The sequence below is a fragment of the Artibeus jamaicensis genome, unplaced genomic scaffold (assembly GCF_021234435.1).
Source record: "Artibeus jamaicensis isolate MK-2021 breed Jamaican fruit bat unplaced genomic scaffold, CSHL_Jam_final contig_700, whole genome shotgun sequence".
In the NCBI taxonomy this organism is placed as follows: Eukaryota; Metazoa; Chordata; class Mammalia; order Chiroptera; family Phyllostomidae; genus Artibeus; species Artibeus jamaicensis.
The window spans coordinates 825,361-841,602 of record NW_026521930.1 but is presented as its reverse complement, the minus strand read 5'-3'; the positions used below and the strand labels follow the sequence as shown (position 1 = coordinate 841,602).

Below are 16,242 nucleotides of genomic sequence, written 5' to 3'. Positions count from 1 at the left end.
TGGTGAAGTATAATTTATCATGTTATTGTTGTTGCTTATGCTTTAAGTGTCATGTATGTAAGAATCCATTGCCAAATCCAAGTTCATGAGGATTCACCCTTGTTTTCTTCTAGAATTTTTATAGTTTTAGCTTACATTTATATCCTTGATCTATTTTGAGTTAATTTTTGTGTGTAGTGTGAGTAGGGGTCTAATTTTGTTCTTTTGTATGTATATAGTTATCACAGCACCATTAATTCCTTCGTGGGTGGTCTTGGTGCCCTTGTCAAAAGTCCTTATGTTAGTACCTTTCTTTCACACCCTACTTCCAGAGGTCTCTGGTGCCTTTAACCTTTGGTAATTGTGTATATTGGATTGGTCTGCTTTTTTCACTGTCAAGCTTAGGATTCAATTTTCTCTGGTCTACTCCTATTAATAACATTTTTTAGACAGTCTGTTATCACAGTTTTTAATATTCTTTGACCCAGGAGCTCTTTTTTTCAGTTGTGTTCTCATGTGTGTGCTTTTGTTTATTTAAATTACTTTCTAATTTTAACTGCATCACAGTGAAAATACCCAATCATCACCTTGTCCAGAAGCCTCTCCTCATTTTCCCCACTCCCCAGACAGCTGACTGACTCCTGCCCTTCAGTGCTTCAGCTGTAGCTTCTGCTAAACTCTGGACTAGAATGCTGTGTGGGGATGATCTCTTTTCTCCTTTATCTGTCTCACCACACTGAATTCTCTGCAGCTGGGACTATATTTTACTTCATTTTTCTCTACCTAGCAGTTCAGTGTAATTCCTAGTACATAGCAAGAGCCCAATTAATGTATGTGTAAAGGTCCTATAATTGGTTCAGTGCATATGAGGCTCCTACTTTCCCCAGTTTACAAATGAGGGAGAAGACTTAAGGGGTTGCACAGCTGGTGATAACTGGGCAGGCCTGCACTTTGAATGCAAGGCTAATCTCTCTGCAGGTGCTGGGTCTCCCCTATCTCTTTAGGAATCCTGAACACTTTTAGCAGAACAGGTCTTCCCAGCTTTAACCTGCTGAGAACCTGGGAAATGAGTCCATTTGCTGTCTCAGATTCAGGCTTCTGAATTATTTTTTTTCCTCACACCAAAGTTTTAAATGGTTAGGAATTGAAACCTGCTGTTCTTTTGTGATTTCTTCGTGGTGTTCAAGTTTGAAAAGTTTTCTTCCCACTAATAGCTTGATGAAAACTCAGTGTTTCCCTAGTTCTAGTTTCTGTGTTCTTTTATTAAAATGCTAATTTATCTGGAATTTATTTTGGAATGAATTGTGTATTCATCATTTTAAATGCTGATGTACTTCAGTGGGTTCAGTAAGTCTCATATCGCTGGATATTTAGGTTATTGCCAGATTTCTGCTATGACTACTTTTGTATAGACACTTTATTCTCCTGCTGCTGCTGTTATAATTATATTTTGACTGGTGATGGTGGTGGGTAGTAGAGGGCTTCATTTTTCTCTTCTCCAGTAGGAGTATCATTTCCTTAGGCTGTACTTTCAAAGGATTAAGGAAATTAACAATCATTTAATCAAGCATTTATTGAGTTCCTGCTGAGTATAGGGTGTGTTGCTCCATGCTGCATTTCTCAGTGCCTCTGATTGACAGATAGCTCTGCTTTGGGGCAGTTCTGAAGACCTTGTTTTCAGTGGCTGTTGGATACATATTTTGTTTACTTTAATGTAGGTTGGGGTAGTTTAGGTGATTGTATTAAAGTTCTGTAATGACTGCAAATCTAGGTAAATGTAGTTTATTATAAGTCTGGCTCTTAAATCAGAGAGAAGAAATGACATTGGAATATTGAAGATCATTCCACTTGTGTTAGCCTTTATTTTTAATTTTTTAAACAATTTACTTGGTTACTGGTTATATGACCGCGCTGTGTTGTGGTGAATCATCTCTGCAGACTTGCCCTTCTAACACTGCATCTAATATTCACCGAAGAGTTTTAATTTTCAGTTTTTAAGACAGGTAAGGCTAGTTTAAATAATGGATGCTAAAGAAATTATCTGAGTGGCTAGATGAGTTGTCTCAAAATAGATCATTTATTCTTTTTTTCAATTGGGATTTAAATTGTATGATGACAACTTAATTATTGGGTAAATTTGTGATAAATGACTCAAAAGACTTTTACAGAGATAAAGTAAGTTGGTTTTAATTCTATTTCAGGAATCCACTTAAACAACAATCTAAACCACGTAAAATTTGGCTTGGATCATCATAGACTGTCTTCTCCTACACAAGCAGCAGCAAAGCAAGGGCAAGTGGACTTGCCCATGACAAGAGCAGTGACGGACAAGATTGTTCTGTTAGTGTGTAACCGAGCCTGCACAGGGCAACAAGGGAAAAGGTGAAACCAACTTATTTTCCAGTAACTGCTGAGGCTTTAAAAAGTCTTAATATTTTCAAGTATTTTTTATAAGAGGAATAAAAACACTCTTTCACTTAGTATATAGTTAATTTTTGATTTTGATATTTGGAAAGAATATGTGTATAAGTTGACCTGATGATTGGAGAGGTTGGGAGGGGGAGAATATAAAGTTAGGATGAATCCGAGTGAGAAAGGCTCTTCAACCCCATGTAGTTTTCTTTCTTTTTTTTTACTGTTGACATTTTTATAGGTGTCCCTATTTTCCCCCTCCTGTTTGCCTACCTCCATCCAGCCTCTGCCCCTCCACTCCTTCCCTCTGGCCATCACTACACTGTTGTCTGTGTCTGTGGTGGGTTATGTGTATATGATCTTTGGCTAATCCCTTCACCTTGTTCCATTCAGTTCTTCACCCCATCTCCTCTGGTAGCTGTCAGTCTGTTCCATGTTTCCATGCCTCTATTTCTATTTTGTTCAGTCATTTATTTTGTTCCTTAGATTCCACATATAAATGAGGTTATATGGTATTTGTCTTTCTCTGATTGGCTTATTTCACTTAGCATAATAACCTACAGATCCATCCATGCTGTTACAAAAGGTAAGATTTTCTTCTTTTTTAAGGCTGTGTATTCCATTTTGTAATTGTATAATACCATATCTTTTTTATTCACTCATCTGCTGATGGGCACTTAGACTGTTTCCAGATATTGCCCTTCTAGCCTATGTAGTTTTTTAAAGGCTCCTTTCATATCTATATTTTCAGCTCAAGCTCCTTTTGGGGCCTCAGACTTACACACCAAATTCAGCTTTCTTAATACCTTTTAAAAAAATTCTTAACAAATCTACTTAGATGGTATGTACACCTCAATGTTATGTTCCAAACTGAGCTCATTCTTTCTCTCTGTACACATGATCTTCCTGCATTTCCTGTCTCAGCAGTGGTATACTCTTAATTCAGAAGCATAAGCCAGGAAGTTGGGGGTTGGAAATCTCAGATTTTTTCCATCTATAATAACTTGTGGGTGTTTTAGACAGCCTTTTAAATTAGCCTTATCATATTAGTAATGTAACCTAAGTAATAACAAGTAAGATGTGAATCTACTTTAGGGGAAAAGGACTTTGTGTTCTAATATTTGTTAGGGTAGCATTTATAGTAGCCTTTTAAAATGTTGCTTTGATAGGTTCCTTTTTAAAAGATGGTAAATAACATACATGCAAAATGTATTGATTTGTATATTTATGTATTCATTAACAAATGCTTGAGTGTTTACAGTATGTTGGGCATTGCTGTAAACACTAGGGCTATGGCAGCAAACAGACAGGATCTGCGGTTCTCATGGAACTTATGTCCTAATTAGGACAGAGTGGCTATAAACAAGTAACACATTTAACTTCAGTTACTCCACTTTGAAGATTTTAAAACTGGCTGGGATGATAGAGTGTGCTGGGGCTGGAGGACGCTACATGAAACTGCTTTGGTGAGGGAGGGCTTTCTTGAGGCAGCAGCTGAGCCTGAGTGAGGCGAGGGGGTGAGCTGTGTGAGCTTCTGGGGAACAGAATCCCATAAAGAGGGGACACTGAGTACAAAGACACTGAGCCTAGAGGGAGCTGGGCATGTTTAAGGGAGAGAACAGAAGGGATGTTAGTCTCTTAGAAGTGAAGACATAGTTTACATGTGCTTGGAACTTACTTGACATCACTGTTGAGTGCCACTGTGAGTAAACTATTTTTTTTTAATTGGACTGAGGTTTCTTGGTGATTTTAGTACCTCTCCTTGGGCTTAAGTCAGGGTTTATCTGATTCCTCATTCATTCATTCCTCATTCATTCCTCACCAACACATACCATTTTCTAGGCATTGCTGCTTGGGCTACTAAGATATGTAGATCACAGTTTCTGCTCTCAGTAACTCACAGTGCACTGATGGAGGCAGAAGAATAATCAGGCAGTGTTAGTGCTGTGGTGCAGAGCACAGGGAACAAACCAGCAGGGTGCTTTCTGCATAATGATAGCTCCACTGGGTTGTGACACGGGTGAGTAGGTCCTAGCCTAGCAGGATGCTGGGAAGACTGCTCCAGTCTGAAGGAATTGGCTGAACAAAGACCTGGGTGTGTGAGTAGGACACATCCAGGGCACACAGCAAGTAAGTAGGTCTAAATGGCTAGGGTTTGGGGGAGTGAGGCCATGCCAGTTGTTCTTGGCTGCATTTTAGAACCATCTAGGGAGCTTCTAAAGAAATCGCACTATTCAAGCTACCCAGCAGAATGACTACAACAGGATCTCAGGGGGCTACACTTGGGCATCCTTGTTTAATACTCCCTTGGTGATGTCAGCCTGCAGCCATACTGAGAACCATGGCGCTGCCTTCAGTTCTCCAACACTGTCAGGAAGGGCCATGTGGCTTCTTCCTGAGGCTAGGAGATAACTTTCAGTGTCACTTGCTTGCCAATGCCTTCCTTCTTGTCAGATTATCAGAATATGGCCACCTGCCTGCTGGACCTTCTAGTCCTGTCTGCTCCTCTGGCATTAACCCCTTGTATGTTTGACCTGTGCTGTTTGCTGCCCTCTTCTTTCCTTACCATCTTCACTGACCCTGTCCTCTTGCTGCCTAATATCCTAGCATCATGCTCCCCCAGAAGCCATTTTGGTGTATGAGCTGTTAAATTTCATTTAGATATCTCAGCTTCTCTTCTGACTTTTTCATCCACTGATAAGAGTAACTATTAAATTTCCCGTTTGTTTTATTTTGAGAACAGTCCTGAAACCAATTATATAGTGATTCCATGTAGGAATGTCGTGTATAAGGAACTGCATTGTTAAAGGAATGCTGTAATTTAAGGTGACTGAGGTGTGTTTATGTGTATGTTAGGTTTGGGCTGCCGTTTGTGCTGCACTTGGAGAAGACAGTAGCCTGGGACCTGTTGCAAAAGGAGATCTTGGAGAAGATGAAGTATTTCCTGAAGCCCACAGTGTGCATTCAAGTGTGTATACATTCTGATGCTCCAGCCCAGCATGCGTGTGTACCCAGTAAAGAAATACCCCTTGCGGGGAAGTTTGAAGTCAGACCTCTGCATTAGGGAAGGTGGACACTGAGCTGGAGTGTTCAGAAGCCCTGGGGCAAAAGAATCAGCTGTGTTCATATTTTTAAGACTGAGGACTTAAACCTCAACTTATGAAGCAAGCCGAACACTGCAAGGTTTCCCTTTCCAAGATTTTTCTAATAACATTTAGCACATGATCAGCTTGGAGAGACTTTGCAGAACATCTCTCTGTATATTTTCAAAATTGGGATTACAGTGTTAAAGTGTCCAAGGGAAACTTAAATTAATGCTCCAGTAAAGCCAAATATTACCTGTCTTGTATAACATATTTGATGTATAAATTGCATTTGGGTAAATCACATTTACAGTGTATGAGAGTGGCTCAGTAACCTAACAGAACATTATGGAGGAGCATCTTGCAGAACAGTTTGCTCTCTCTTTAACCTGTTTTGGAAACCAGTGTGAAACAGATGCTCTTGAAGAGAAATCTAGCCTAATTCTCCTTCCCATTCGATGCAGGTGTGTCCATTCAGTTTGCGTGTGGTCAGTGTGGTGGGAATCACATACTTGCTGCCCCAGGAGGAGCAGCCACTGTGCCACCCAACAGTAGAAAGGTAAAAAAAATAATCACCTTCTAGAACTTCACATGTGCTCATGTGCTGTAGTGATGTGTAGTAAAATTTCCACACAGGTGTGGTGAGTTCTTTAGACTCATTTAGAAATTAAGTACTTATTTTACTTTTGATTCATATTAGGGTATGATATGTTATAGGATCCTTTTTGAAATCAGAAAAACCTAGAGTACCCATGTTATGAAGCAAATACTATATATAGTAGGGCTGCAGATTAATGACACTTGCATATTCACCAAGATGTATGTTTCCCAAAGTAAAATTCTAAGCCTACCACTTTCTTCTTTGAAATCCTTGCATGGTAACCTGTGTTATAAAAGACAAAGCCCCTGTTCCACAGTGCATGACATGTTTTAATTTGGACCCTGAGTACTTCCCTCTGTTAGGCCTCACTCTTCTCCCCACCACCTTAAGCCTTCAGCAGTGTCAAAGTACTGAGGAGTGTTTGGATGCATTATTTCATGTGTCTTTGCTTATGTTGATACTATCTTTCCTCTAAACCTTTATGTATTTATTTATTTTAAAAAAGATTTTATTTATTTATTTATTTATAGAGGGGAAGGAGAGAGGGAAAGAAACATCAATGAATGGTTGCCTTTCGTGCATCCCCTGCTGGAAACTGGCCTGCAGGGGAGCAGTCTGCAAACTAGACGATTGTAGTTCGATTCCCAGTCAGGGCACATGCCTGGGTTGCAGGCCAGTTCCCAGCAGGGGACGCACAAGAGGCAACCATACATTGATATTTCTCTCCCTCTCTCCTTCCCTTCCCCTATAAAGATAAATAGATAAAATCTTAAAAAAAAAAAGAATCTGAGAGTGACTGTGGACAATCTTATAACACGGTTCTAAATTTCTTCCATTCTCTTTATTTCTGTACTGGACATTTTAATTTAAGGAAAATTTTCCAGTCCAATTTTAATCTGCTTATTAAATATGAGGTTATTATAATGGTGTCTAGAAACTTTCTGATGGGGACGGATGATGAAGATTTTCAGAAATTATATGATTTCAGATTAGATGATCATATTTAAGTAAAATCCTTTATTTAGAAAATAATATGTGACTTCCCTCCCTTACCCCCTTCCCTGTCCCATAGGGCATTAAAGTCTTGTGGACCAGGTGGCACTGCTCATGTGAAATTAGTGGTAGAATGGGACAAGGAGACAAAAGATTTGTGAGTATTTTTTACTTAGTGTTTATAGAGTCATTGGTCTAAAAGTATAACTGATCATTTAAATTAGTTGATACCCAAATCTCTCTTCTCTTTAGCTTTAAGTGTCCAGATGTGTTGCTAATCCTTTATTTAAGTAGTTTATTATTTCTTTTCTATACATTCTGTCATTTGCTGCTAAGATACAAGCTATATATGTATTCATATATATTCATACATATATTCATTGTAGGTCCAATTATTTTGATTTGTATTACAGTTGCATTAATTCTAGTAAGTTATGCAAAATACATGCCCTTAGTTACAAAGGGCAAGGATATATGAATTAGCATGTGGTCAGTCCCAGAAATATCTTTAAAGTTATTTCTTTAAAATAACTTTATAGAGAATTTTTCAAGAATTTTCCGTGTTCCATGTTTAGAACATGGAAACTTGCTTCCTTACACATTGACCTTCTTGATTATGAATTTATATCTACACTCTAAAGCTGTAATTGTATTTTGTGTCTGTTCTCTAAGATATTCTCTGATAAATGCTTTCTCTTCCCAATGATAGTTTGTTTGTAAATACTGAAGATGAATATATCCCTGATGCAGAAAGTGTCCGTCTGCAAAGGGAGCATCATCATCAACCTCAAACTTGCACTTTATCCCAGTGTTTCCAACTCTACACCAAAGAGGAGCGGGTAACAGCTGGGAGCATTTCTTGGGTGGTGTGGTGGTAGGGTTGGAGTCATGACAAGGGGAAAGGGGAGAAAGAAATTATGTCCCAGAAAACTCCCCAGGAGTTGTGCTTTTATGTAGGGTCTGTACACATAATGGGTATCTTAGGTTTTTTTCGGGGGGTTGGATTTCACAAAAAATTGTTTAAAGTTTTAGAAAAACTTGGTTAATTGAAATGCTCTAGGAGTGAACCTTTGTAGTTAATTTTTTTCCTTTCAGTGGTTAATGATAAGATTTTTTTGTTTCAATGTACAAATTTTAAATCATTTTCCTTAGTAAGTAGAACAGTGATTCTCAACTTTTTGGTATTAAGAATATAGGTGCCAGGACCTATTTAAATTAATTATAATGAAATAAAACTAGAAGTTCAGTTTCTTAGTTGCATTAGCCATATTTCAAGTGCTCAGTAGGCACATGTTTCTCTCATACTGGGCAGTGTAGCCATAGACAGAAAGTTCTACTGGGCAGTGCACTTTGGAGCACTTAGCACAGTGCTTTGCAGATAGTAGGGACTCAGTAAATATTTCTATGTAAGGATGAACAGAGACTTCCGCCAAGATGGAGGCATAGGTGGAGACGCCATGCTTTCTCCCACAACCAAGTTGAGAGACAACAAAATATTAGCAACAGAAAACGCAGCCAGAACACAGAAAATTTAACTTTTCGGAAGTCTGATAACAACAAATTCTTCAGCCTGACAGATAAGAGGGGCGAAGCCAGCAGCTGGCGGAGCGGGGTTACACAGGAAAACTCAGTCAGATGGACTCAGGTGCGCGGATCCCAGGCATGGGGTTCCAATGGGCCGACCCAGTGAGCGCCTAGTGAGCGACCCAGTGAGTGACTGGCGTACCCAGCGAGGGTGCAGGGCGGCGGGTTGACTGTGGTCCTGCATTTGTGCACAGATAGACCAACAAGAGAGTGGGCGGTGAGATGACCAGACCGAGCAGGCCCCAGCAGCAAGAGGCAGCAGAGGGGGCCGCCATTTCCTTGCTCTGACCCTGCCCCCACATACAGCCTCACAACCCACCAACCTTGGCAGCCCCGCCCTGGTAAACACCTAAGACTCCGCTCCTCATAATTAACGGGCCTGAACAGACCAAAAATGGCTCAAGAAGATCTCAAAGCCCCAGAGCCCATAAATCTAAGTGACGAAGAAATAGCAAAACTTTCAGATGCACAGTTCAAAACACTGGTGATCAGGATGCTCACAGAACTGGTTGATTTTAGTCACAAATTAGAGGAACATATGAAGGCTAAACTAATTGAAATTAAGGGAATTGCACAGGAAACCAGTGGTGATGAAGAGGAAACTGGGACTCAAATCAAGGGAGTGAACCAGAAGAAAGAAAATAATGGCCAAACAGGAAAATAGGAAGAAATAAGAATTCAAAAAAATGAGAAGAGACTTAGGAACCTCCAGGACATCTTTAAATGCTCCAACATCCAAATTATAGGGGTACCAGAAGGGGGAAAGGAACAGCCACCAGTGGAAAACTTATTTGAACAAATAATAAAGGAGAATTTTCCCCACCTGGCAAAGGAAATAGATTTCCAGGAAATCCAGGAAGCTCAGAGAGAGTCCCAAAGAAGTTGGACCCAAGAAGGAACACACCAAGGCACATCATAATTATATTAGCCAAGATTAAAATGAAGGAGAGAATACTAGAAGCAGCAAGAGCTAAGGGGACGTCACCTACAAAGGAGTTCCTATCAGACTGTCAGCTGATTTCTCAAAAGAGACCCTACGGACAAGAAGGGGCTGGAAAGAAGTATTCCAAGTCATGAAATCCAAAGACCTACAACCAAGATTACTCTATCCAGCAAAACTTTCACTTAGAATGGAAGGGCAGATAAAGTGCTTCTCAGATAAGATCAAATTCAAGGAGTTCATCATTACCAAGCCCTTAATATATGAAATGTTAAAGGGACTTATCTAAGAAAAAGAAGATAAAAAAGATGAACAGTGAAAGGACAGCAAACTCACAGTTATTAACAACCACACCTAAAACGAAAGCAAACTAAAAGGACAGCTAGATCAGGAGTGGAAACATAGAAATGAAAATCTCAAGGAGGTTTAGCAACAGGGGAGTGGGAGGCGGAGAAGGGTGTAGAAGGTAGAGAAAATAAGTAGCATAGATGGTAGGTAGAAAATAGATAGGGGGAGGGCAAGAATAGTATGGGAAATATAGAATCTAAAGAACTTGAGACACGTGGTCATAAACTAAAGGGGAGGAATGGTGGGGGAGGGGGTGTGCAGGGTGGAGGGGAATGAAGGGGGAAATAGAACAACTGTAATGGCATAATTAATAAAATATATTTAAAAAAAAGGGTGGACAGACAGATGGATAAACAAGTCTCTGTGCCGTGGCTCAGGCCTGTGTATTTTTTAAGCCTCTCAAGGTTTATGCACCTTGAGAAACCTTGACTAGAATACTTGGAGTTTGTCTGGAGTTGATGTTTAGGATCAGAATTTTGACTACTGATTGTTACTGTTCACTCTAAGTACATAGGGAATTACACAATTTCAGGGTCAGAGAGGACCTTAAAGATCCTTTTTTCTAATGGTTGGGTTCTACTTAATTTCAAATAGGTGATTGTTCAGCCACTGCTACAAGGCATTTGCTTACTTAGGAGACTCATCATTTCCTCTTCGGATATCTCTGATGGAGGCTGAAGTCAATGTGACATACATCCTTAGGTTACAACAACCTACCAGGCGTTCTCTCTCTTGAGTTCATTAAGAACAGTTGAGGACAAATAATTTGTCCTTTAAATATTTGAAATGTTTTTCTTCTTCTCACTGAGTCTTTTCTCCCTCCAAGTTCATAGCTAGTTCTTTTAATAATTTTCATAGGACATATTTTTTCAGTCTGTGGCTTATATAAAGTAGTAGGCTTTGAAACTTGTTGATTGCTTGCTCTGTACAGCACCTTATCCTATTGAGTTCTGTTTTTGTTTCGAGTTGATTTGGGAGATGTTTGAGAATGACACAAAGCTTAGAGGTGAGCAGACCTACTAGATGAGAACACTGGTATTCTATAGAATATCTCACTGATTTAGAGGGATGAGTTCAAGCTAGCAAGATACATTTTAATAGAGCCCTGGGTGGTGTGGCTCAGTGGATTGAATGGTAGCCTGCCAACCAAAGGGTCGTTGGTTCGATTCTCAGTCGGGGTACGTGCCTGTTATAGGCCAGGTCCCTGGTAGGGGGCACTCAAGAGGCAACCACACAGTAATGTTTCTCTTTCTCTCTTTCTTCTTCCCCTTCCCTCTCTAAAAAGAAAATTTTTTTAAAAGATACATTTTAATAGGGATTCATTTATTCAGTAAATATTTACTGAGTGTATGCTGTGTGCTGGGTACTGCACTACATCCTGTGGATTTGGCAGGGACCAAGGCAGATGATGTTTCTGCCCTCAGCCTCTTTACAGTCTACTGGGGATAAGCAAAGACATAAAGGAAGGTCACGGGGTAGGAAGGAACGTAGCATGGTTGAAAAACAGAAATGAAGATAGTTTGACTGGAGCACAGTTGGTAAAGGAAAGAGAGAAGAGACTGTGTTGGTCTTTGAATAATTTTAAGTATCTCCCATGGTGCCTGGCACATAGAAAGTTTTCAGTAAGTATATACTGGAATGAATGAATGAATGAATGAATTAGTGAGTGAGTGTTACCTGGAGAGTTCAGTCATTAGGCCCAAAAACAACAGTACAAATACTGGAGAGGAGAAGGTACGATTTCGCTGGCAGAGTAGGCTGTGTGACAGTAACTTTGGGGTTGGTTGTCTGCAAGTTTAGTTATTGATCAGTAGTGTTGTGTGGGCATCAGCTGTCTAAGGATGCTTTAGAAGTTGTCCAGAACACAGATGGTGATGGCACTGCTCTTTTCATTCCCTTAAATGTTCCCTGTTAAGACACTGGCAAACTGAGCACAACCAGAGAGAATGGATAGGTATGGTGCATCTGCAAATCATGACGTGGCTGAATCTATTTTAACAAAAGAGCCTGAAGAACTCAGGAATTTCCAGGATCATCCTGTGGAGGAAGGGTTGGACTTAATTTTATCTGAAAAGCAGAACTTGAAGATTGGAAATTACAGGGAAAATGATCCTTTCTTTTAACTGAATTGTCTGAAAATGGAACAGCTTCCTTCTGAGCTGGCCCTGCTTTGTGTGGTAGGCAGTTAGCTAGACCAGCGATGCTCAGTCCTATATGCAGGTTGAAGAGCTACCTGTAGCAGTTTACAACTATGAGTATAGGAGTAAAACAGGTGTTTTAGAGACTGTCGTAGTTCCTAGACATTACGCCATTCTTAGTTTATCTTACTGAAGTATTGTTTGTTAATGTATCAGATACTAAAAAAACAACAACTTGTTCCTTTACTGCAAGCACTAGGCTGGAGGGCTATGCATGCAGACTGTTAATGTCACACAGATGTGAACTTACCAGATGACAGTTTAGGTCCCTTCCAGTCTAACTTTCTGATTCACTTTCACCCACCCAAACTTTTGTCCTCCTGCAATCATGATTGGGTCTCCTGTCTTGAAAAAAACTCCCTCAGTTCTGCTCCCTTTCAAATCTCATGCCAGTCTTCTTCCTCCTCTCTTCTGCCTGACTTTACCGTTATTGTTTCCATGGTTTTCTGTTGTCTGTCTGACTTGCAATCCTTACTCTGTTCTCTGAATTTCTCAGTCTACACTTGACCTCTCTGCAGGGTTGGTACGGACAGCCTTCTGTCTTTACTGTTTTTCCCCAATTTCCCTGGTTTTCTGACTGCATCCTCAGGCTCTGGTGGTTTCTGAACTTTTTCTGTTTCCCTTAAAATAGGCATTCCCACAATTTCCTCTTGCCTTCTTTCTGTTCCATCTCAGCAGGCATGGCCTTCCATTCCCATGGCCTTGCTTAGTTCACTGTGATGTGGTCCCAGATCTGGTGCAGCTTCTGATTTCCAGAGCAGATTTAAAAATCTCTCACCTATTGACACCCGTAAACTAAGATGTCCCCATCCTGAATCCTTGGTCTGCAGAGATGACATGTGTAGATGTGAGTGAGGCCCAGAGTGACATTTACAAAGATTGTGTTGATAGCAGGAGGTCAGGATTGTTTGGAGTGATTCAGTGCTAGGGAGAGAGAACAGTTAGGGTGTTAGAGAAGTCCAGATAAAAGAATGAGTGAGGACTTTGAATTCAGGTGGTATTAATTGGGGTAGAGAGGAGGTAACAGGGATGAGAGATGGCAGAGAGAGAGTAAGTTTGAGTGGATGTGGAACAGGAAGAAGAGGGAAGGGTTTGCAGGTTTGGGATGACCCCCATGATCTGCCTTTGGTGGGTGGTTGTGGTGTTTGCTGAGATAGGACAGGAGGAGCAAGGGGACTGACTGTATGATGGAAAGGTGATGAGTTTGGGTGCATGCTGATGAGCTTGAGGTGCTTCAGAGTCATATCCTTTAGACAGTGTTTACCTAATATATCGTTCCTTTTTGACAGATAATCTATGCAGCAAATGTTTGGGTGCCACTTTTGGTGATGTTTTTCCACTGAGTTTCATCATATGTAGTTTTCAGAGAGATTCTGAGTTGTACCAACCAGGTCCTGGCCAAGAAGTGAGTCCAGCTACCATCTGTCAGAAAGCCTTGCTTACCTAAGGAGCTTAAAGCAGTTGCACTCCTTGTTTTCAGCTGGCCCCTGATGATGCCTGGCGCTGCCCACACTGCAAGCAGCTGCAGCAGGGGAGCATCACTTTGAGCCTCTGGACCCTGCCTGATGTGCTCATCATACACCTGAAGAGGTTTCGACAGGTAAGGACAGAGGCCATGACCCCTTTGTGGGCTTTGTGGGGGTTCTCTGGTGTCCCTGTTTGATGCCACGCACCTGTCTCGGTGTGTTACAGACACAGTCTGCCCCTTTTGGGGGGTCATCCTTTTGGGGGTCATCCTTTGTTCTTTCCAAGCAAAACTGGTGTGTTCTATGACCCTTTAAATCCTACACATTTTAGTTCATACTGTGGATATTTAACTTTTTCTTGAGCATTCACTTTAAATTTGTAAATAGTGTGCTTAAATTTTGGTGAGTGTACTTTGGCTTAAAAAAAAAGAGTAGCGCTTCTTTCTGGGGACAGGTAGAATTATTTCTCCCTAAAATAATAATGGGTGTCATTCTGTTCTTAAACAGTAGTTGTACAGTTGGGGAAATGAGTCAGAAGTATGTACAAAGAAAATCTGCTTTGAGTTATATTGCTATATGAGTCAGTTTTTTCAAAATGGCTATCAGTTCCCTAAGGTTAGGATGTTCCAGGACTCCCCATGGTAAGAAGGATAACTGGGAGGTAAATGGTAGGGGGGATCTCTGAGGCCTGGCTTTCAGAAGTTTTATATCAGAGATTGGGGTAGGCATTTAGTGGGAGCAGGTGTGCAAAACCCTGCTGCCCAAGGAAGAATGGCTTCTGCATGAGGCTGGCAGCAGCCAGTGTGGCTGGAGTGCCAGAGTATGGGGAGAACGGTGTAAGCTGAGGTGGGTAAAGTGGTCAGGGACTGGTCACTGTACAGACCCCGCAGGCAGAGTGGAAGTCTGATAATGGTTTAAGCTGAGAAGCAACATCAATAAACTTGTGTTTTTGAAGAGAACATTCTGGCTTCAGTATAAAGAATTAGAAGGCACAAGAATGAAGACAGGAGATCTGAAGGCAGCTATTGCAGTCATCCAGGGTGGGGGAAGGATGCTAATGGCTTGGACCAAGGTTGTGGCAGAGGAGATAGAAAGACCTGAATGCATTTAAGAGGTGCTTAGGACTTGCTGATGAAGCAGAGGTGTCAAGGGTCACACACACATGGTTCTAGGGCTGGGGCATTCACACAGAGGTTTGGGGTCCAGCTGCATGTCCCAACTTCAAACTCCATTTGGGATGTGCAGGTGGGTAGGTGATTGAGGACTGGGACCCCAGCCTTCTCTTCTCCTTCCACACATGCAGACGAATTTCCTTTGCTTTCTGTTTCTTTTGAAAGCATATCATTACCCTTCCAACACCCCAGACTAAAACTGCAAGGTTATCTTTGACTCTTCTTTCTTGTCCAGGCAGTCACCTCTTCTGCTCCGTTGTGCTTCTTCATTGCCTTCTGTATGTGTCCCCTTCTCCCCATTCTTGCTGTCACCCTGCCAGTCCAGACTTATGGTACTTTCCAGCTGGTTGCAATTGCTGTGTCTTTTAACTGATTTCTTAACCTAGATGACTTTTTCTGTCATCTTTTATGCACTACTTACACAGTTCTTCACCCACAACTCTGATGAAATCACTTTCTTAAAGCCTTAGTCTTCTTTGACTAAGAACTAAGTCCAGGTTCTTTAGCCTAACCCTCCTCACCATCTAGGACCCATCCTCCTTTTCTCTTATGAGAAAATTTCTTCTCTAATGGATCCATGTCTCCTTGGGGTAGCCATTATTTATTCCCCATTAATTTTTTTAAGCTCCCATAGACACAGGAAACATTCAGTAAATAATTCAACTGATGGTTTGATTTCACAGGATTTTCCTATGGACCTAGGGAAAATACAGTTTACCCAAGACTGTCAACTGAATGAATATATTAAGCTAAATCAGTGTTAACTTTTCATGTCATTGCTGGAGAGGGTGGATAAGAAAAGGGCACTGCTCACTGACTAGCTGTTCTATGCTAGGCACTGTGCTTTGTCTTCCTTGTATGTTACTACTCCATTACTTTGGTGCCTCTGTGACAGAGGTATCAGGAGGAACCCCCTGAAATTGTCAGTTTGCAAGTCAAAAAACCTTAAAATCCCTTATCAGGTAAAGAAATGGAGACTCTGGAAGGCTCATTACCTGTTATATATAGGTCATTGCTGGTTATACTTTTAGTGATCTTAAAACCTGTTCCTCTAGGTAGTTCAAACAGTTAGTTTTCCTTGTTTTGTATGTAACTTGGGAAACATCAGACAGGTTAACTAAAGCCTTTTCAGCTGCTAGAGCCTACTTTCCATGCTAAACCTATTCACCATCTGTTTGCATGAAAATATCACCAGCACTTGTTTTTCTTCTTGTGACAGGAAGGAGACAGGCGCATGAAACTTCAGAACATGGTCAAGTTCCCCTTGACTGGCCTGGACATGACGCCTCATGTGGTTAAGAGAAGCCAGAGCAGCTGGAGTTTGCCATCCCATTGGTCTCCATGGCGACGACCTTATGGACTCGGGAGGGACCCTGAGGACTACATCTATGACCTGTATGCTGTGTGCAATCATCATGGCACCATGCAAGGGGGGCACTACACAGGTCTGCAGTGCGAGAGACCGG

At 41.0% G+C, this 16,242-nt stretch overlaps 1 protein-coding gene across 1 annotated transcript in view; it reads left to right on the top strand.

The window, feature by feature from the left end:
* The window catches only part of USP31 (ubiquitin specific peptidase 31), a 71,486-nt gene that overhangs the window by 42,044 nt on the left and 13,200 nt on the right, over positions 1-16,242 (top strand). Inside the window, exons 7-13 of the mRNA XM_037140469.2 lie at positions 2,181-2,361; positions 5,248-5,359; positions 5,939-6,033; positions 7,148-7,225; positions 7,778-7,907; positions 13,619-13,738; positions 15,996-16,221. Coding sequence (XP_036996364.2) covers positions 2,181-2,361; positions 5,248-5,359; positions 5,939-6,033; positions 7,148-7,225; positions 7,778-7,907; positions 13,619-13,738; positions 15,996-16,221 — 942 coding nt within the window. The remainder of the gene's footprint in view (positions 1-2,180; positions 2,362-5,247; positions 5,360-5,938; positions 6,034-7,147; positions 7,226-7,777; positions 7,908-13,618; positions 13,739-15,995; positions 16,222-16,242) is intronic.